The sequence below is a fragment of the Scyliorhinus torazame genome, chromosome 16, assembly GCF_047496885.1.
Source record: "Scyliorhinus torazame isolate Kashiwa2021f chromosome 16, sScyTor2.1, whole genome shotgun sequence".
Classification (NCBI taxonomy): Eukaryota; Metazoa; Chordata; class Chondrichthyes; order Carcharhiniformes; family Scyliorhinidae; genus Scyliorhinus; species Scyliorhinus torazame.
Genome location: NC_092722.1, coordinates 94,471,135 through 94,486,988, shown reverse-complemented (window position 1 = coordinate 94,486,988; position 15,854 = coordinate 94,471,135). Strand labels below are relative to the sequence as shown.

The window sequence follows — 15,854 nt, the reverse complement described above, 5'->3', positions numbered from 1 at the left end:
AAGGACACAAGTGAAATGTGGAACTTGTTCAAGGAACAGGTGCTACGTGTCCTTGATATGTATGTCCCTGTCAGGCAGGGAAGAGATGGTCGAGTGAGGGAACCATGGTTGACAAGAGAGGTTGAATGTCTTGTTAAGAGGAAAAAGGTGACTTATGTAAGGCTGAGGAAACAAGGTTCAGACAGGGCATTGGAGGGATACAAGATAGCCAGGAGGGAACTGAAGAAAGGGATTAGGAGAGCTAAGAGAGGGCATGAACAATCTTTGGCGGGTAGGATCAAGGAAAACCCCAAGGCCTTTTACACATATGTGAGAAATATGAGAATGACTAGAGCGAGGGTAGGTCCGATCAAGGACAGTAGCGGGAGATTGTGTATTGAGTCTGAAGAGATAGGCGAGGTCTTGAATGAGTACTTTTCTTCTGTATTTACAAATGAGAGGGGCGATATTGTTGGAGAGGACAGTGTGAAACAGATTGGTAAGCTCGAGGAAATACTTGTTAGGAAGGAAGATGTGTTGGGCATTTTGAAAAACTTGAGGATAGACAAGTCCCCCGGGCCTGACGGGATATATCCAAGGATTCTATGGGAAGCAAGAGATGAAATTGCAGAGCCGTTGGCAATTATCTTTTCGTCCTCACTGTCAACAGGGGTGGTACCAGGGGATTGGAGAGTGGCGAATGTCGTCCCCCTGTTCAAAAAAGGAACTAGGGATAACCCTGGGAATTACAGGCCAGTTAGTCTTACTTCGGTGGTAGGCAAAGTAATGGAAAGGGTACTGAAGGATAGGATTTCTGAGCATCTGGAAAGACACTGCTTGATTAGGGATAGTCAGCACGGATTTGTGAGGGGTAGGTCTTGCCTTACAAATCTTATTGAATTCTTTGAGGAGGTGACCAAGCATGTGGATGAAGGTAAAGCAGTGGATGTAGTGTACATGGATTTTAGTAAGGCATTTGATAAGGTTCCCCATGGTAGGCTTATGCAGAAAGTAAGGAGGCATGGGATAGTGGGAAATTTGGCCAGTTGGATAACGAACTGGCTAACTGATAGAAGTCAGAGAGTGGTGGTGGATGGCAAATATTCAGCCTGGATCCCAGTTACCAGTGGTGTACCGCAGGGATCAGTTCTGGGTCCTCTGCTGTTTGTGATTTTCATTAATGACTTGGATGAGGGAGTTGAAGGGTGGGTCAGTAAATTTGCAGACGATACGAAGATTGGTGGAGTTGTGGATAGTAAGGAGGGCTGTTGTCGGCTGCAAAGAGACATAGATAGGATGCAGAGCTGGGCTGAGAAGTGGCAGATGGAGTTTAACCCTGAAAAGTGTGAGGTTGTCCATTTTGGAAGGACAAATATGAATGCGGAATACAGGGTTAACGGTAGAGTTCTTGGCATTGTGGAGGAGCAGAGAGACCTTGGGGTCTATGTTCATACATCTTTGAAAGTTGCCACTCAAGTGGATAGAGCTGTGAAGAAGGCCTATGGTGTGCTCGCGTTCATTAACAGAGGGATTGAATTTAAGAGCCGTGAGGTGATGATGCAGCTGTACAAAACTTTGGTAAGGCCACATTTGGAGTACTGTGTACAGTTCTGGTCGCCTCATTTTAGGAAGGATGTGGAAGCTCTGGAAAAGGTGCAAAGAAGATTTACCAGGATGTTGCCTGGAATGGAGAGTAGGTCTTACGAGGAAAGGTTGAGGGTGCTAGGCCTTTTCTCATTAGAGCGGAGAAGGATGAGGGGCGACTTGATAGAGGTTTATAAGATGATCAGGGGAATAGATAGAGTAGACAGTCAGAGACTTTTTCCCCAGGTGGAACACACCATTACAAGGGGACATAAATTTAAGGTGAAAGGTGGAAGATATAGGAGGGATATCAGAGGTAGGTTCTTTACCCAGAGAGTAGTGGGGGCATGGAATGCACTGCCTGTGGAAGTAGTTGAGTCGGAAACATTAGTGACCTTCAAGCAGTTGTTGGATAGGTACATGGATTACGGGAAAATGATATAGTGTAGATTTATTTGTTCTTAAGGGCAGCACGGTAGCATTGTGGATAGCACAATTGCTTCACAGATCCATGGTCCCAGGTTCGATTCCGGCTTGGGTCATTGTCTGTGCGGAGTCTGCACGTCCTCCCCGTGTCTGCGTGGGTTTCCTCCGGGTGCTCCGGTTTCCTCCCACAGTCCAAAGATGTGCGGGTTAGGTGAATTGGCCAATGATAAATTGCCCTTAATGTCCAAATTGCCCTTGGTGTTGGGTGGAGGTGTTGAGTTTGGGTAGGGTGCTCTTTCCAAGAGCTGGTGCAGACTCAGGGGGCCGAATGGCCTCCTTCCGCACTGTAGATTCAATGATAATCTATGATTAATCTAGGACAAAGGTTCGGCACAACATCGTGGGCCGAAGGGCCTGTTCTGTGCTGTATTTTCTATGTTCTATGTTCTATGTACAGCACAGGAACAGGCCCTTCAGCCCTCCAAACCTGCGCCGATCCAGATCCTCTATCTAAAACTGTCGCCTATTTTCTAAGGATCTGAATCCCTCTGCTCCCTGCCCATTCATGTATCTGTCTAGATACATCTTAAATGACGCGATCGTGCCCGCCTCTACCACTTCCGCCGGCAATGCGTTCCAAGCACCCATCATCCTCGGCGGAAAGAACTTTCCACGCATATCTCCCTTAAACTTTTCCCCTCTCACCTTGAACTCTTGACCCCTAGTAATTGAGTCGCCCACTCTGGGAAAAAGCTTCTTGCTATCCACCCTGTCTATACCTCTCATGATTTTGTAGATCTCAATGAGGTCCCCCCTCAACCTCGGTCTTTCTCATGAAAATAATCCTAATCTACTCAACCTCTCTTCATAGCTGGCGCCCTCCATACCAGGCAACATTTTGGTGAACCTCCTCTGCACCTTCTCCAATGCATCCACATCCTTTTGGTAATGTGGCGACCAGAACTGTACGCAGTATTCCAAATGTGGCCGAACCAAAATCTTATAACATGTAACATGACCTGCCAACTCTTGTACTCAATACCCCTTCCGATGAAGGAAAGCATGCCGTATGCCTTCTTGGCCACTCTATCGACCTGCGCAGCCACCTTTAGGGTACAATAGACCTGAACACCCAGATTTCTCTGTACATCAATTTTCCCCAGGGCTTTTTCATTTACCGTATAGTTCGCTCTTGAATTGGATCTTCCAAAATGCATCACCTCGCATTTGCCCGGATTGAACTCCATCTGCCATTTCTCCGCCCCTCCGCCCAACTCTCCAATCTATCTATATTCTGCTGTATTCTCTGACAGTCCCCTTCACTATCTGCTACTCCACCAATCTTAGTGCCATCTGCAAACTTGCTAATCAGACCACCTATACCTTCCTCCAAATCATTTATGTATATCACAAACAACAATGATCCCAGCACGGATCCCTGTGGAACACCACTGGTCACAGTTCTCCATTTTGAGAAACTCCCTTCCACTACTACTCTCCGTCTCCTGTTGCCCAGCCAGTTCTTTATCCATCTAGCTAGTACACCCTGGACCCCATGAGACTTCACTTTCTCCATCAGCCTTCCATGGGGAACCTTATCAAATGCCTTACAGAAGTCCATGTATATGACATCTACAGCCCTTCCCTCATCAATCAACTTTGTCACTTCCTCAAAGAATTCTATTAAGTTGGTAAGGCATGACCTTCCCTGCACAAAACCATGTTGCCTATCACTGATAAGCCCATTTTGTTCCAAATGGGAATAGATCCTATCCCTCAGTATCTTCTCCAGCAGCTTCCCTACCATTGATGTCAGGCTCACCGGTCTATAATTATCTGAATTGTCCCTGCTATCCTTCTGAAACAAGGGGACAACGTTAGCAATTCTCCAGTCCTCCGGTACCTGGCCCGTGTTCAAGGATGCTGCAAAGATATCTGTTAAGGCCCCAGCTATTTCCTCTCTCACTTCCCTCAGTAACCTGGGATAGATCCCATCCAGACTTGGGGACTTGTCTACCTTAATGCCTTTTAGAATACCCAACACATCCTCCCACCTTATGCCGACTTGACCAAGATTAATCAAACATCTATCCCTAACCTCAACATCCGTCATGTCCCTCTCCTCGGTGAATACCGATGCAAAGTACTCGTTAAGAATCTCACCCATTTTCTCTGACTCCACGCATAACTTTCCTCCTTTGTCTTTGAGTGGGCCAACCCTTTCTCTAGTTACCCTCTTGCTCCTTATATATGAATAAAAGGCTTTGGGATTTTCCTTAACCCTGTTTGCTAAAGATATTTCATGACCCCTTTTAGCTCTCTTGATTCCTCGTTTCAGATTGGTCTTACATTCCCGATATTCTTCCAAAGCTTTGTCTCTCTGCAGTCGCCTCGACTTTATGTATGCTTCCTTTTTCCTCATAGCTAGTCTCACAATTTCACTTGTCATCCATGGTTCCCTAATCTTGCCATTTCTATCCCTCATATTCACAGGGCCATGTCTGTCCTGCACTCTAATCAACCTCCCTTTAAAAGCCTCCCACATATCAAATGTGGATTTACCTTCAAGCAGCTGCTCCCAATCCACATTCCCCAGCTCCTGCCGAATTGTGGTATAGTTGGCCTTCCCCCCCCCCCAATTTAGCACTCTTCCTTTAGGACCACTCTCATCTTTGTCCATGAGTATTCTAAAACTTACAGAATTGTGATCACTATTCCCAAAGTAATCCCCGACTGAAACTTCAATCACCTGGCTGGGCTCATTCCCCAACACCAGGTCCAGTATGGCCCCTTCCAGAGTTGGACTATTTACATTCTGCTCCAGAAAACCCCCCTGGGTGCTACTTACAAATTCTGCTCCATCCTGACCTCTGACACTAAGTGTATCCCAGTCAATGTTGAGAAAATAAAATCTCCTATCACCACCACCCTGTTGCTCCTACATCTTTCCATAATCTGTTTACATATTTATACTACTATCTCACGCTCGCTGTTGGGAGGTCTGTAGTACAGCCCCAACATTGTTACCACACCCTTCTTATTTCTGAGCTCTGCCCATATCACCTCACTGATCGAGTCCTCCATAGTGCCTTCCTTCAGCACAGCTGTAATATCCTCTCTTACCAGTAATGCAACTCCTCCACCCCTTTTACCCCCCTCTCTATCCCGCCTGAAGCATCGATATCCTGGGATATCAGGATTTACTGTGTATTTATAAAATGTTAACTGGATTCATAGAATAAACATTGTTTTTGTTTACAAATACTTTAGATCTCTGTTGCATCACATCTGTAAAGTGGGCCCTTGTGCTCCCCATAACCAAAATCTATTAAAAGTTGTGGGTCAGGTGAACTCCATGATATACTTTGGTGTTCTCTAAACCCTGGCCCATAATAGTGCACAAGTATGTGGATGAAGGAAGTTGATGCAGTTTATATAGATTTTAGCAAAGCTTTTGACAAGGTCCCACATGGGAGACTGATTGAGAAGGCTGAAGTACATGGAATTCAAGGAAACTTGTTGAGATGGATCCGAAACTGATCAGGGGAACAGATGGATCTTGGGGTACTTGTTCACAGATCCCTGAAGACGCCAAAGCTGGTGAATAGACTAGTTAAGAAGGCATATGGGACACTTGCCTTTACCAGTCGTGACACAAGAGCATGGAGGTTATGTTGTTTAAGTCACAGCTGGATTACTGTCTGCAGTTCTTGTCACCTCCCCATTGTAAGGAGGCGATTGCACTGGAGGTGGGTACAGAGGAGATTCACCAGGATGTTGCCTGGGATGGAGCAACTGAGCTAGAAGGAGAGACTGGACAGGCTTGGATGTTTTCTCTTAGCAGAGAAGGAAGGCACAGGTGGGATATGATTGAGGTGATTATGAGGAGTTTGGACAGGGTATCTCAGAAGCAGCTCTTCACCTTGGTTGAGGGGTCAATCACAAGGGGACATAGTTTTAGGGTGAGGGGCAGGAGGTTCTTAGGGGATTTGAGAAAATACATTTTCACTCAGAGGGTGGCGAAATCTGGAATGCACTGCTTGGGAAGGTAGTGAAGGCTGGAAACCTCACAACCTTTAAAAAGCACTTGGATGAGCAATTGAAACACCATCACATTCAAAGATATGGGACACATGCTGTTAAGTGGGATTAGAACATAGAAAAATACAGCACAGAACAGGCCCTTCGATGTTGTGCCGAACTTTTGTCCTAGATTAAGAACAAATTAATCTACACCCCCTCATTCTACCGTAATCCATGTAGCTATCCAATAGCCGCTTGAAGGTCCCTAATGTTTCCGACTCAACTACTTCCACAGGCAGTGCATTCCATGCCCCCACTACTCTCTGGGTAAAGAACCTCTGACATCCCCCCCATATCTTCCAGCATTCACCTTAAATTTATGTCCCCTTGCAATGGTTTGTTCCACCCAGGGATTAGCGCGAGGTCGGGGGTAGTTATTGTCGGTGCAGACTCGACAGGCCGAACGGCCTTTTCTGCCCTGTACAACTCTATGACTAATCACTCACCGTCGTGACTAGGAAATATATCGCCGTTCCTTCACGGTCACTAGGTCAATATGCCTCCGTGCCATCATTGTAGGTCTATCTACATCACAAGGACTGCAGCAGCTCATCGCCACCTTCTGAAGGGTGTCATGTGAGAGTACCTTTAAGAAATGAGTGTTTAAGAAATGTACCTTTAAGAAATGGGTGTTTATCAGTGATGTCAGAGTGTGGGTGCAGCTGGGCTGTCTGTCAGCTTTTTACTTTCGTTTTAGGCTGTTTGCTGCAGGGTGTATTTTAGTTTCGTTTTCAGAGCTGGATAGCTGCAGTCACAGCCAGAAGGTGTATGAGTCTCTCCCTCTGTAATCTAAAGACTGTAAATCGATTTAATGCCTTTGGTGATTTAAAACTAATAACTGCTCTCAGTAGCGACTTTAACCTGATAAGGTTTTTTTTTTAAAAGTCTTATGGATGTTAAAAGGACAGCTTAAGGATTACTTAGTTTTGTATTCTTTGGGGGTTATATTTGAATTAATGGTTGCTAAGATGTTCACTGTATGTTTTAAAAAGGTTAACTTGAGTTCATAGAATAAACATTGTTTTGCTTTTAAAACATACTTTTCCATTTCTGCTGTACCACACCTGTAGAGTGGGCCATGTGCTTCCCATACCACAATCTATTAAAAGTTGTGGGTCAGGTGAACTCCATGATACACTTTGGGATTCTCTAAACCCAGGCCCATAACAAGGGCAATTAGGAATAGGCAACAAATTCTGGCCTAGCCAGTGTGACATCTGACTCACGGGTTGGTTCTGGTTCAACAGGAGGAGTGAGGCATTATTGCTGGGTGCAACACTGCAGGGAGACTCTTTCTTCACCTGACAATGTGGTGTTTGAGTAGAGAGGGCCTGGACACAGTTACATCACGCTGTCAGCCACATTGACATCTCTGTAGTGACCATTCACCTGTGAAACCCAACTACAGAAAATACTAATTTAGATAGGAACTGGTCACCAACTTACCAATTTGCCCAACAAACTCAATTCGAATTCCTTTGTGCTCCAAACGCTTGCCTAGTTGTTTAAAGGTAAGGTTTACCTGGCAAAAAGAGGCAAAAATAGAGTCATACAGGTCCACAGTACAAAAAAGGCCCTTCAGCCATCACATCTGCACCATTCAAAAACAACCTAAGCATTCTAATTCCATTTTCCAGCACTTGCCCCATAGCCTTGTGTATGCCTTGGCATCACAAGTACATTTCTAAATACGCCTTAAATGTTATGAGGGTCTCTCCCTCCACCACCCTTTCAGACAGTGATTTCCAGACTCCCACCACCCTCTGGGTGAAAATGTTTTTCCTCATATCCCCTCTAAACCTCCTGCCCTTACCTTAAATTTCTCCACCAAGGGGAACTGTTTGTTCCTGTCTCCTCTCTCTATGCCCCTCATAATTTTATACATCTTAATCATGTCTCCCCCCACCCCCCGCACCCCCCCCACACGCGCACCCCCCCCCACACGCGCACACCCCCCCCACACGCGCACACCCCCCCCCACACGCGCACACCCCCCCCCACACGCGCACACCCCCCCCCACACGCGCACACCCCCCCCCCACACACACACACCCCCACACACACACACCACCCCCACACACGCCCCCCCCCCCCCCACACACCCCCCAACTTACTCTTATACTCTATGCCTCAGCTAATAAAGGCAAGGATACCATATCTCCTCTTAACCACTGTATCCATCTGCCCTGCTACCTTAAGGGATGGGTGTACATGCACAGCTCTGATCCTTGGTGCATCCCAGGTTCCTGCTGTTTTTTATATATACCCTTGCCTTGTTTGTACCACCCAAGTGCCTCACACTTATCCAGATTGAATTCTATTTGCACTGATCAGCCCACCGACATCCTCCTGTAATTGAAGGCTATCCTCGTTGCTATATAAAGAAGAAGAGAAGAACTAAAATTAGCCCTTCAGGGTCAATATTAGTGAGGAAATAATGGGGAGCACAGAGATGGCGGAGGCACTGAGCCAATATTTTGCCTCTATCTTCATGGTGGAGGATAATTAAAAAATTCCAAAAGCTGCAGTTAATGCAGAGGAACTTGGTGTAATAACCATCACGAGGGAGAAGATATTGAATAAACCAATGGGATTAAAGGCAGATAAGTCTCTGCGGTCTGAAGGCCTGCACTTAGGGTACCCCATAGAATCCCAACAGTGCAGAAGGAGGCCATTCAGCCCATCGAGTCTTCACCAACCCTCTGAAAGAGCACCCTACCCAGGCCCAATCCCCCACACTATTCCCGTAACCCCACCTAACCTGCACATCCCTGGACACCAAGAGACAATTTTATCATGTCCACCTAACCTGCACATCTTTGGACTGTTGGAGGAAACCGGATCACCCGGACAAAACCTACGCTGACACGGTGAGAACGTGCAAACTCCACACAGACAGTCACACAAGGCCGGAATTGAACCCGAGTCCCTGACGCTGTGAAGCTGCAGTGCTTTTAAAAAAAATGTTTTTATTGATATTTTCAAAAATTAGATACATAGCCATTCGTTTTCATTTACTGTACAATACACAAAGATTTGTCCTTTTCTTCCCTTAAATTTTTCTACATAGTCTATCGCCATCCCACTCAGTGTGTAGTCCTCCCTGCCTTCCACCAGCCTGCCCCTCCTTGCCTCCCTCCTGCCCATCCCACCTTGTGCCCTACCTAGTCAGCCTGGGAGGAGGGGGGTGCCCCCTTCTCCTCCACTTCCCCCCTTTCTTTTCTCCCCCGTTGGCTTCAGCCGTGTCTCTCCTGTGGCTGGGGATGGGGGTGTTGCCTGCCCGCCCCCCCCCCGCGCGCGCCCCCCCCCCGTTGCTTCTTTTGTGCCTCTCCTGCCCTTCCTCCTCTTCCCTCCCTCAGGTTGTGCGTTCCTGTGGTTCCTCGTCTTTCTTTCCTTTTCCTCGCTCTTTTCTTTTTTAATTTTCCAGTTTCCCTATCTACTCATTGAAGGTGAAAAAATTGAGGGAGAACTAGGGCCAGGATGGCTCTGAGGAAGAGCAGACAGGGAGAGGTTGCTGAAAACAGCAGGACTGGTGGCCTGAAGTGCATATGTTTTAATGCAAAAAGTAAACAGGTAAGGCAGATGAACTTACAGCTTGGATTAGTACTTGGAACGATGATGTTGTTGACATTACAGAGACCTGGTTGAGGGAAGGACAGGATTGGCAGCTAAACTTTTCAGGATTTAGATGCTTTAGGCAGGATAGAGGAGGATGTAAAAGAGGTGGATGAGTTGCGCTACTGGTTAGAGAGAATATAAGAACTTGAAACAGGAGTAGGCCATCTGGCCCCTTGAGCCTGCTCCGCCATTCAATGAGATCATCATAGAATTTCATAGAATTTACAGTGCAGAAGGAGGCCATTCAGCCCATCGAGTCTGCACCAGCTGTTGGAAAGAGCACCCTACCCAAGGTCAACACCTCCACCCTATCCCCACAACCCAGTAACCCCACCCAACACTAAGGACAATTCATCATGGCCAATCCACCTAACATGCACATCTTTGGACTGTGGGAGGAAACCGGAGCACCCGGAGGAAACCCACGCACACACGGGGAGGATGAGCAGACTCCGCACAGACAGTGACCCAAGCCGGAATCGAACCTGGGACCCTGGAGCTGTGAAGCAATTGTGCTATCCACAATGCTACCGTACTGCCCCGTGGCTGATCTTTTGTGGACTCAGCTCCACTTTCCGGCCCGAACACCTTAATCCCTTTATTCTTCAAAAAACTATCTATCTTGATCTTAAAAACATTTAATGAAGGAGCCTCAACTGCTTCACTGGGCATGATATTCCACAGATTCACAACCCTTTGGGTGAAGAAGTCCCTCCTAAGCTCAGTCCAAAATCTACTTCCCCTTATTTTGAGGCTATGCCCCCTAGTTCTGCTTTCACCCGCCTGTGGAAACAACCTGCCCGCAGCTATCAAAGAACAAAGAAAAATTACAGCACAGCAACAGGCCCATCAGCCCTCCAAGCCTGCGCCGATCCAGATCCTTTATCTACACCTGTCTTCTATTTTCCAAGGATCTACTTCCCTCTGTTCCCCGCCCGTTCATATATCTGTCCAGATGCATCTTACATGATGCTATCGTGCCCACCTCTACCACCTCCGCTGGCAAAGCGTTCCAGCGTTTTACCCTCTGCGTAAAAAACTTTCCACACACATCTCCCTCAAACTTTCCGCCTCTCACCTTGAAATCATAACCGCTTGTAATTGACACCCCCCACTCTTGGAAAAAGCTCGTTGCTATCCACCCTGTCCATACCTCTCAATTTTGTAGACCTCAATCAGGTCCCCCCTCAACCTCCGTCTTTCCAACAAAAACAATCCTAATCTACTCAACCTTTCTTCATAGCTAGCACCCTCCATACCAGGCAACATCCTGATGAACCTCCTCTGCACTCTCTCTAAAGCATCCACATCCTTCTGGTAATGTGGCGACCAGAACTGCACGCAGTATTCCAAATGTGGCTTAACCAAACTGTAACATGACCTGCCGACTCTTGTACTCAATACCCCGTCCGATGAAGGCAAGCATGCTGTATGCCTTCTTGACCACTCTATCAACCTGCGTTGCCACCTTCAGGGTAGAATGGACCTGAACTCCCACATCTCTCTGTACATCAATTTTCCCCAGGACTCTTCCATTGACCGTATAGTCCGCTCTTGAATTAGATCTTCCAAAATGCATCACCTCGCATTTGCCTGAATTGAACTCCATCTGCCATTTCTCTGCCCAACTCTCCAATCTATCTATATTTTGCTGTATTCTCTGACAGTCCTCCTCGCTATCTGCAACTCCACCAATATTAGTATCATCTGCAAACTTGCTAATCAGACAACCAATACCGTCGTCCAGATCATTTATGTATATCACAAACAACAGTGGTCCGAGCACGGATCCCTGTGGAACACCACTAGTCACCTTTCTCTATTTTGAGACACTCCCTTCCACCACTACTCTCTGTCTCCTGTTGCCCAGCCAGTTCTTTATCCATCTAGCTAGTGCACCCTGAACCCCATACAACTTCACTTTTTCCATCAACCTGCCATGGGAAACTTGATCAAACGCCTTACTGAAATCCATGTATATGACATCTACAGCCCTTCCCTCATCAATTAACTTTGTCACTTCCTCAAAGAATTCTATTAGGTTTGTAAGACATGACTTTCCCTGCACAAAACCATGCTGCCTATCACTGATAACTCTATTTTCTTCCAAAGGTGAATAGATCCTATCCCTCAGTATCTTTTCCCACAGTTTGCCTACCACTGACGTCAAGCTCACAGGTCGAAAATTCCCTGGATTATCCCTGCTACCCTTCTTAAACAAAGGGACAACATTAGCAATTCCCCAGTCCTCCAGGACCTCACCCGTGCTCAAGGATGCTGCAAAGATATTTGTTAAGGCCCCAGCTATTTCTTCCCTTGCTTCCCTCAGTAACCTGGGATAGATCCCATCCGGACCTGGGGACTTGTCCACCTTAATGCCTTTTAGAATACCCAAAACTTCCCCCTTCCTTATGCCGACTTGACCTAGAGTATTTAAACATCCATCCTCAGCCTCAACATCCGTCATGTCCCTCTCCTTGGTGAATACCGATGCAAAGTACTCATTAAGAATCTCACCCATTTCCTCTAACTCCACACATAAATTCCCTCTTTTGTCTTTGAGTGGGCCAATCCGTTCTCTAGTTACCCTCTTGTTCCTTATATACGAATAAAAGGCTTTGGGATTTTCCTTAACCCTGTTAGCCAAAGATATTTCATCTTATGGAAACACATAAAATTATGAAGGGAATAGATAGGATAGATGCGGGCAGGTTGTTTCCATTGGCAGGTGAAAGCAGAACTAGGGGGCATAGCCTCAAAATAAGGAGAAGTAGATTTAGGACTGAGTTTAGGAGGAACTTCTTCACCCAAAGGGTTGTGAATCTATGGAATTCCTTGCCCAGTGAAGCAGTAGAGGCTCCTTCATTAAATGTTTTTAAGATAAAGATAGATAGTTTTTTGAAGAATAAAGGGATTAAGGGTTATGGTGTTCAGGCCGGAAAGTGGAGCAGATTCCACAAAAGATCAGCCATGATCTCATTGAATGGTGGAGCAGGCTCGAGGGGCCAGATGGCCTACTCCTAGTACTTATGTTCTTATGACCCCTTTTAGCCCCCTTTATTGCGCGTTTGAGATTTGTCCGACTTTCCCGATATTCCTCTAAAGCTTCATCAGTTTTAAGTCGCCTAGATCTTATGTATGCTTCCTTTTTCACCTTAGCTAGTCTCACAGTTCCATCCGTCATCCATAGTTCCCTAATCTTGCCATTTCTATCCCTCATTTTCACAGGGACATGTCTGTCCTGCAGTCTAATCAATCTTTCCTTAAAAAGACTCCCACATTTCAAATGTGGATTTACCCTTAAAGAGCTGCTCCCAATCCACATTCCCTAGCTCCTGCCGAATTTTGTTATACTTGGCCTTTCCCCAATTTAGCACTCTTCCTTTAGGACCACTCTCGTCTTTGTCCATGAGTATCCTTCTGCTCCCTGCCATTCATGTATCTGTCTAGATACAACTTAAATGACTCTATCGTGCCCGCCTCTATCATCTCCGCGTTCCAGGCACCCACCACCCTCTGCGCCAAGAACCTTCCACGCATATCTCCCTTAAACTTTTCCCCTCTCACCTTGAACTCGTGACCCCTAGCAATTGAGTCTCCCACTCTTGGAAAAAGCTTCTTGCTATCCACCCTGTCTATACGTCTTAGGATTTTGTAGACCTCAATGAGGTTCCCCTCAACCCCTGTCTTTCTAATGAAAATAATCCTAATCTACTCAACCTCTCTTCATAGCCAGCGCCCTCCATACCAGGCAACATCCTGGTGAACCCCCTCTGCACCCTCTCCAAAGCATCCACATCCTTTTGGTAATGTGGCGACCAGAACTGTACGCAGTATTCCAAATGTGGCCGAACCAAAGTTTTATACAACTATAACATGACCTGCCAACTCTTGTACTCACTACCCCTTCCGATGAAGGAAAGCATGCCGTATGCCTTCTTGACCACTCTATCGACCTGCGCAGCCACCTTCAGGGTACAATGGACCTGAACACCCAGATCTCTCTGTACATCAATATTCCCCAGGGCTTTTTCATTTACCGTATAGTTCGCTCTTGAATTGGATCTTCCAAAATGCAATACCTCTCATTTGCCCGGATTGAACTCCATCTGCCATTTCTCCGCCCCTCCGCCCAACTCTCCAATCTATCTATATTCTGCTGTATTCTCTGACAGTCCCCTTCACTATCTGCTACTCCACCAATCTTAGTGCCATCTGCAAACTTGCTAACCAGATACCTTCCTCCAAATCATTTATGTATATCACAAACAACAATGATCCCAGCACGGATCCCTGTGGAACACCACTGGTCACAGTTCTCCATTTTGAGAAACTCCCTTCCACTACTACTCTCCGTCTCCTGTTGCCCAGCCAGTTCTTTATCCATCTAGCTAGTACACCCTGGACCCCATGAGACTTCACTTTCTCCATCAGCCTATCATGGGGAACCTTATCAAATGCCTTACAGAAGTCCATGTATATGACATCTACAGCCCTTCCCTCATCAATCAACTTTGTCACTTCCTCAAAGAATTCTATTAAGTTGGTATGGCATGACCTTCCCTGCACAAAACCATGTTGCCTATCACTGATAAGCCCATTTTCTTCCAAATGGGAATAAATCCTATCCCTCAGTATCTTCTCCAGCAGCTTCCCTACCACTGATGTCAGGCTCACCGGTCTATAATTACCTGGATTATCCCTGCTACACTTCTTAAACAAGGGGACAACATTAGCAATTCTCCAGTCCTCCTACCCGTGTTCAAGGATTCTGCAAAGATATCTTTAAGGCCTCAGCTATTTCCTCTCTCACTTCCCTCAGTAACCTGGGATAGATCCCATCCGGACCTGGGGACTTGTCCACCTTAATGCCTTTTAGAATACCCAACACATCCTCCCTCCTTATGCCGACTTGACCAAGATTAATCAAACCTTTATCCCTAACCTCAACATCTGTCATGTCCCTCTCCTCAGTGAATACTGATGCAAAGTACTCGTTAAAAATCTCACCCATTTTCTCTGACTCCACGCATAACTTTCCTCCTTTGTCCTTGAGTGGGCCAACCCTTTCTCTAGTTACCCTCTTGCTCCTTATATATGAATAAAAGGCTTTGGGATTTTCCTTAACCCTGTTTGCTCAAGATATTTCATGACCCCTTTTAGCCCTCTTGACTCCTCGTTTCAGATTGGTCCTACATTCCCGATATTCCTCTAAAGCTTCGTCTGTCTTCAATTGCCTAGACCTTATGTATGCTTCCTTTCTCCTCTTAGCTAGTCTCACAATTTCACTTGTCATACATGGTTCCCTAATCTTGCCATTTCTATCCCTCATTTTCACAGGGACATGTCTGTCCTGCATTCGAATCAACCTCTCTTTAAAAGCCTCCCACATTTCAAATGTGGATTTACCCTTAAACAGCTGCTCCCAATCCACATTCCTGAGTTCCTGCCGCATTTTGTTATACTTTGCCTTTCCCCAATTTAGCACTCTTCCTTTAGGACCACTGTCATCTTTGTCCATGAGTATTCTAAAACTTACGGAATTGTAATCACTATTCCCAAAGTAATCCCCGACTGAAACTTCAATCACCTGGCCGGGCTCATTCCTCAACACCAGGTCCAGTATGGCCCCTTCCAGAGTTGGACTATTCTGCTCCAGAAAACCCCCCTGGGTGCTACTTACAAATTCTGCTCCATCCTGACCTCTGACACTAAGTGTATCCCAGTCAATGTTGAGAAAATAAAATCTCCTATCACCACCACCCTGTTGCTCCTACATCTTTCCATAATCTGTTTACATATTTATACAACTATCTCACGCTCGCTGTTGGGAGGTCTGTAGTACAGCCCCAACATTGTTACCACACCCTTCTTATTTCTGAGCTCTGCCCATATCACCTCACTGATCGAGTCCTCCATAGTGCCTTCCTTCAGCACAGCTGTGATATCCTCTCTGACTAGTAATGCAACTCCTCCACCCCTTTTACCTCCCTCTCTATCCCACCTGAAGCATCGATGTCCTGGGATATTTAGTTGCCAATCATGCCCTTCCCTCAACCAAGTCTCAGTAATAGCAATAATATCATACTCCCAGGTACTAATCCACTCCCGAAGTTCATCTGCCTTACCTAGTACACTTCTTGCATTAAAACAAATGCACCTCA

General features: G+C 46.2%; 1 protein-coding gene across 3 annotated transcripts in view; it reads right to left on the bottom strand.

The window, feature by feature from the left end:
• Window positions 1–15,854, bottom strand: part of LOC140392953 (vacuolar protein sorting-associated protein 26A) — a 227,180-nt gene that overhangs the window by 111,460 nt on the left and 99,866 nt on the right. For all 3 annotated transcript variants that reach the window (XM_072478758.1, XM_072478760.1, XM_072478759.1), the window contains one exon: window positions 7,519–7,594. In XM_072478758.1, coding sequence (XP_072334859.1) covers window positions 7,519–7,594 — 76 coding nt within the window. The remainder of the gene's footprint in view (window positions 1–7,518; window positions 7,595–15,854) is intronic.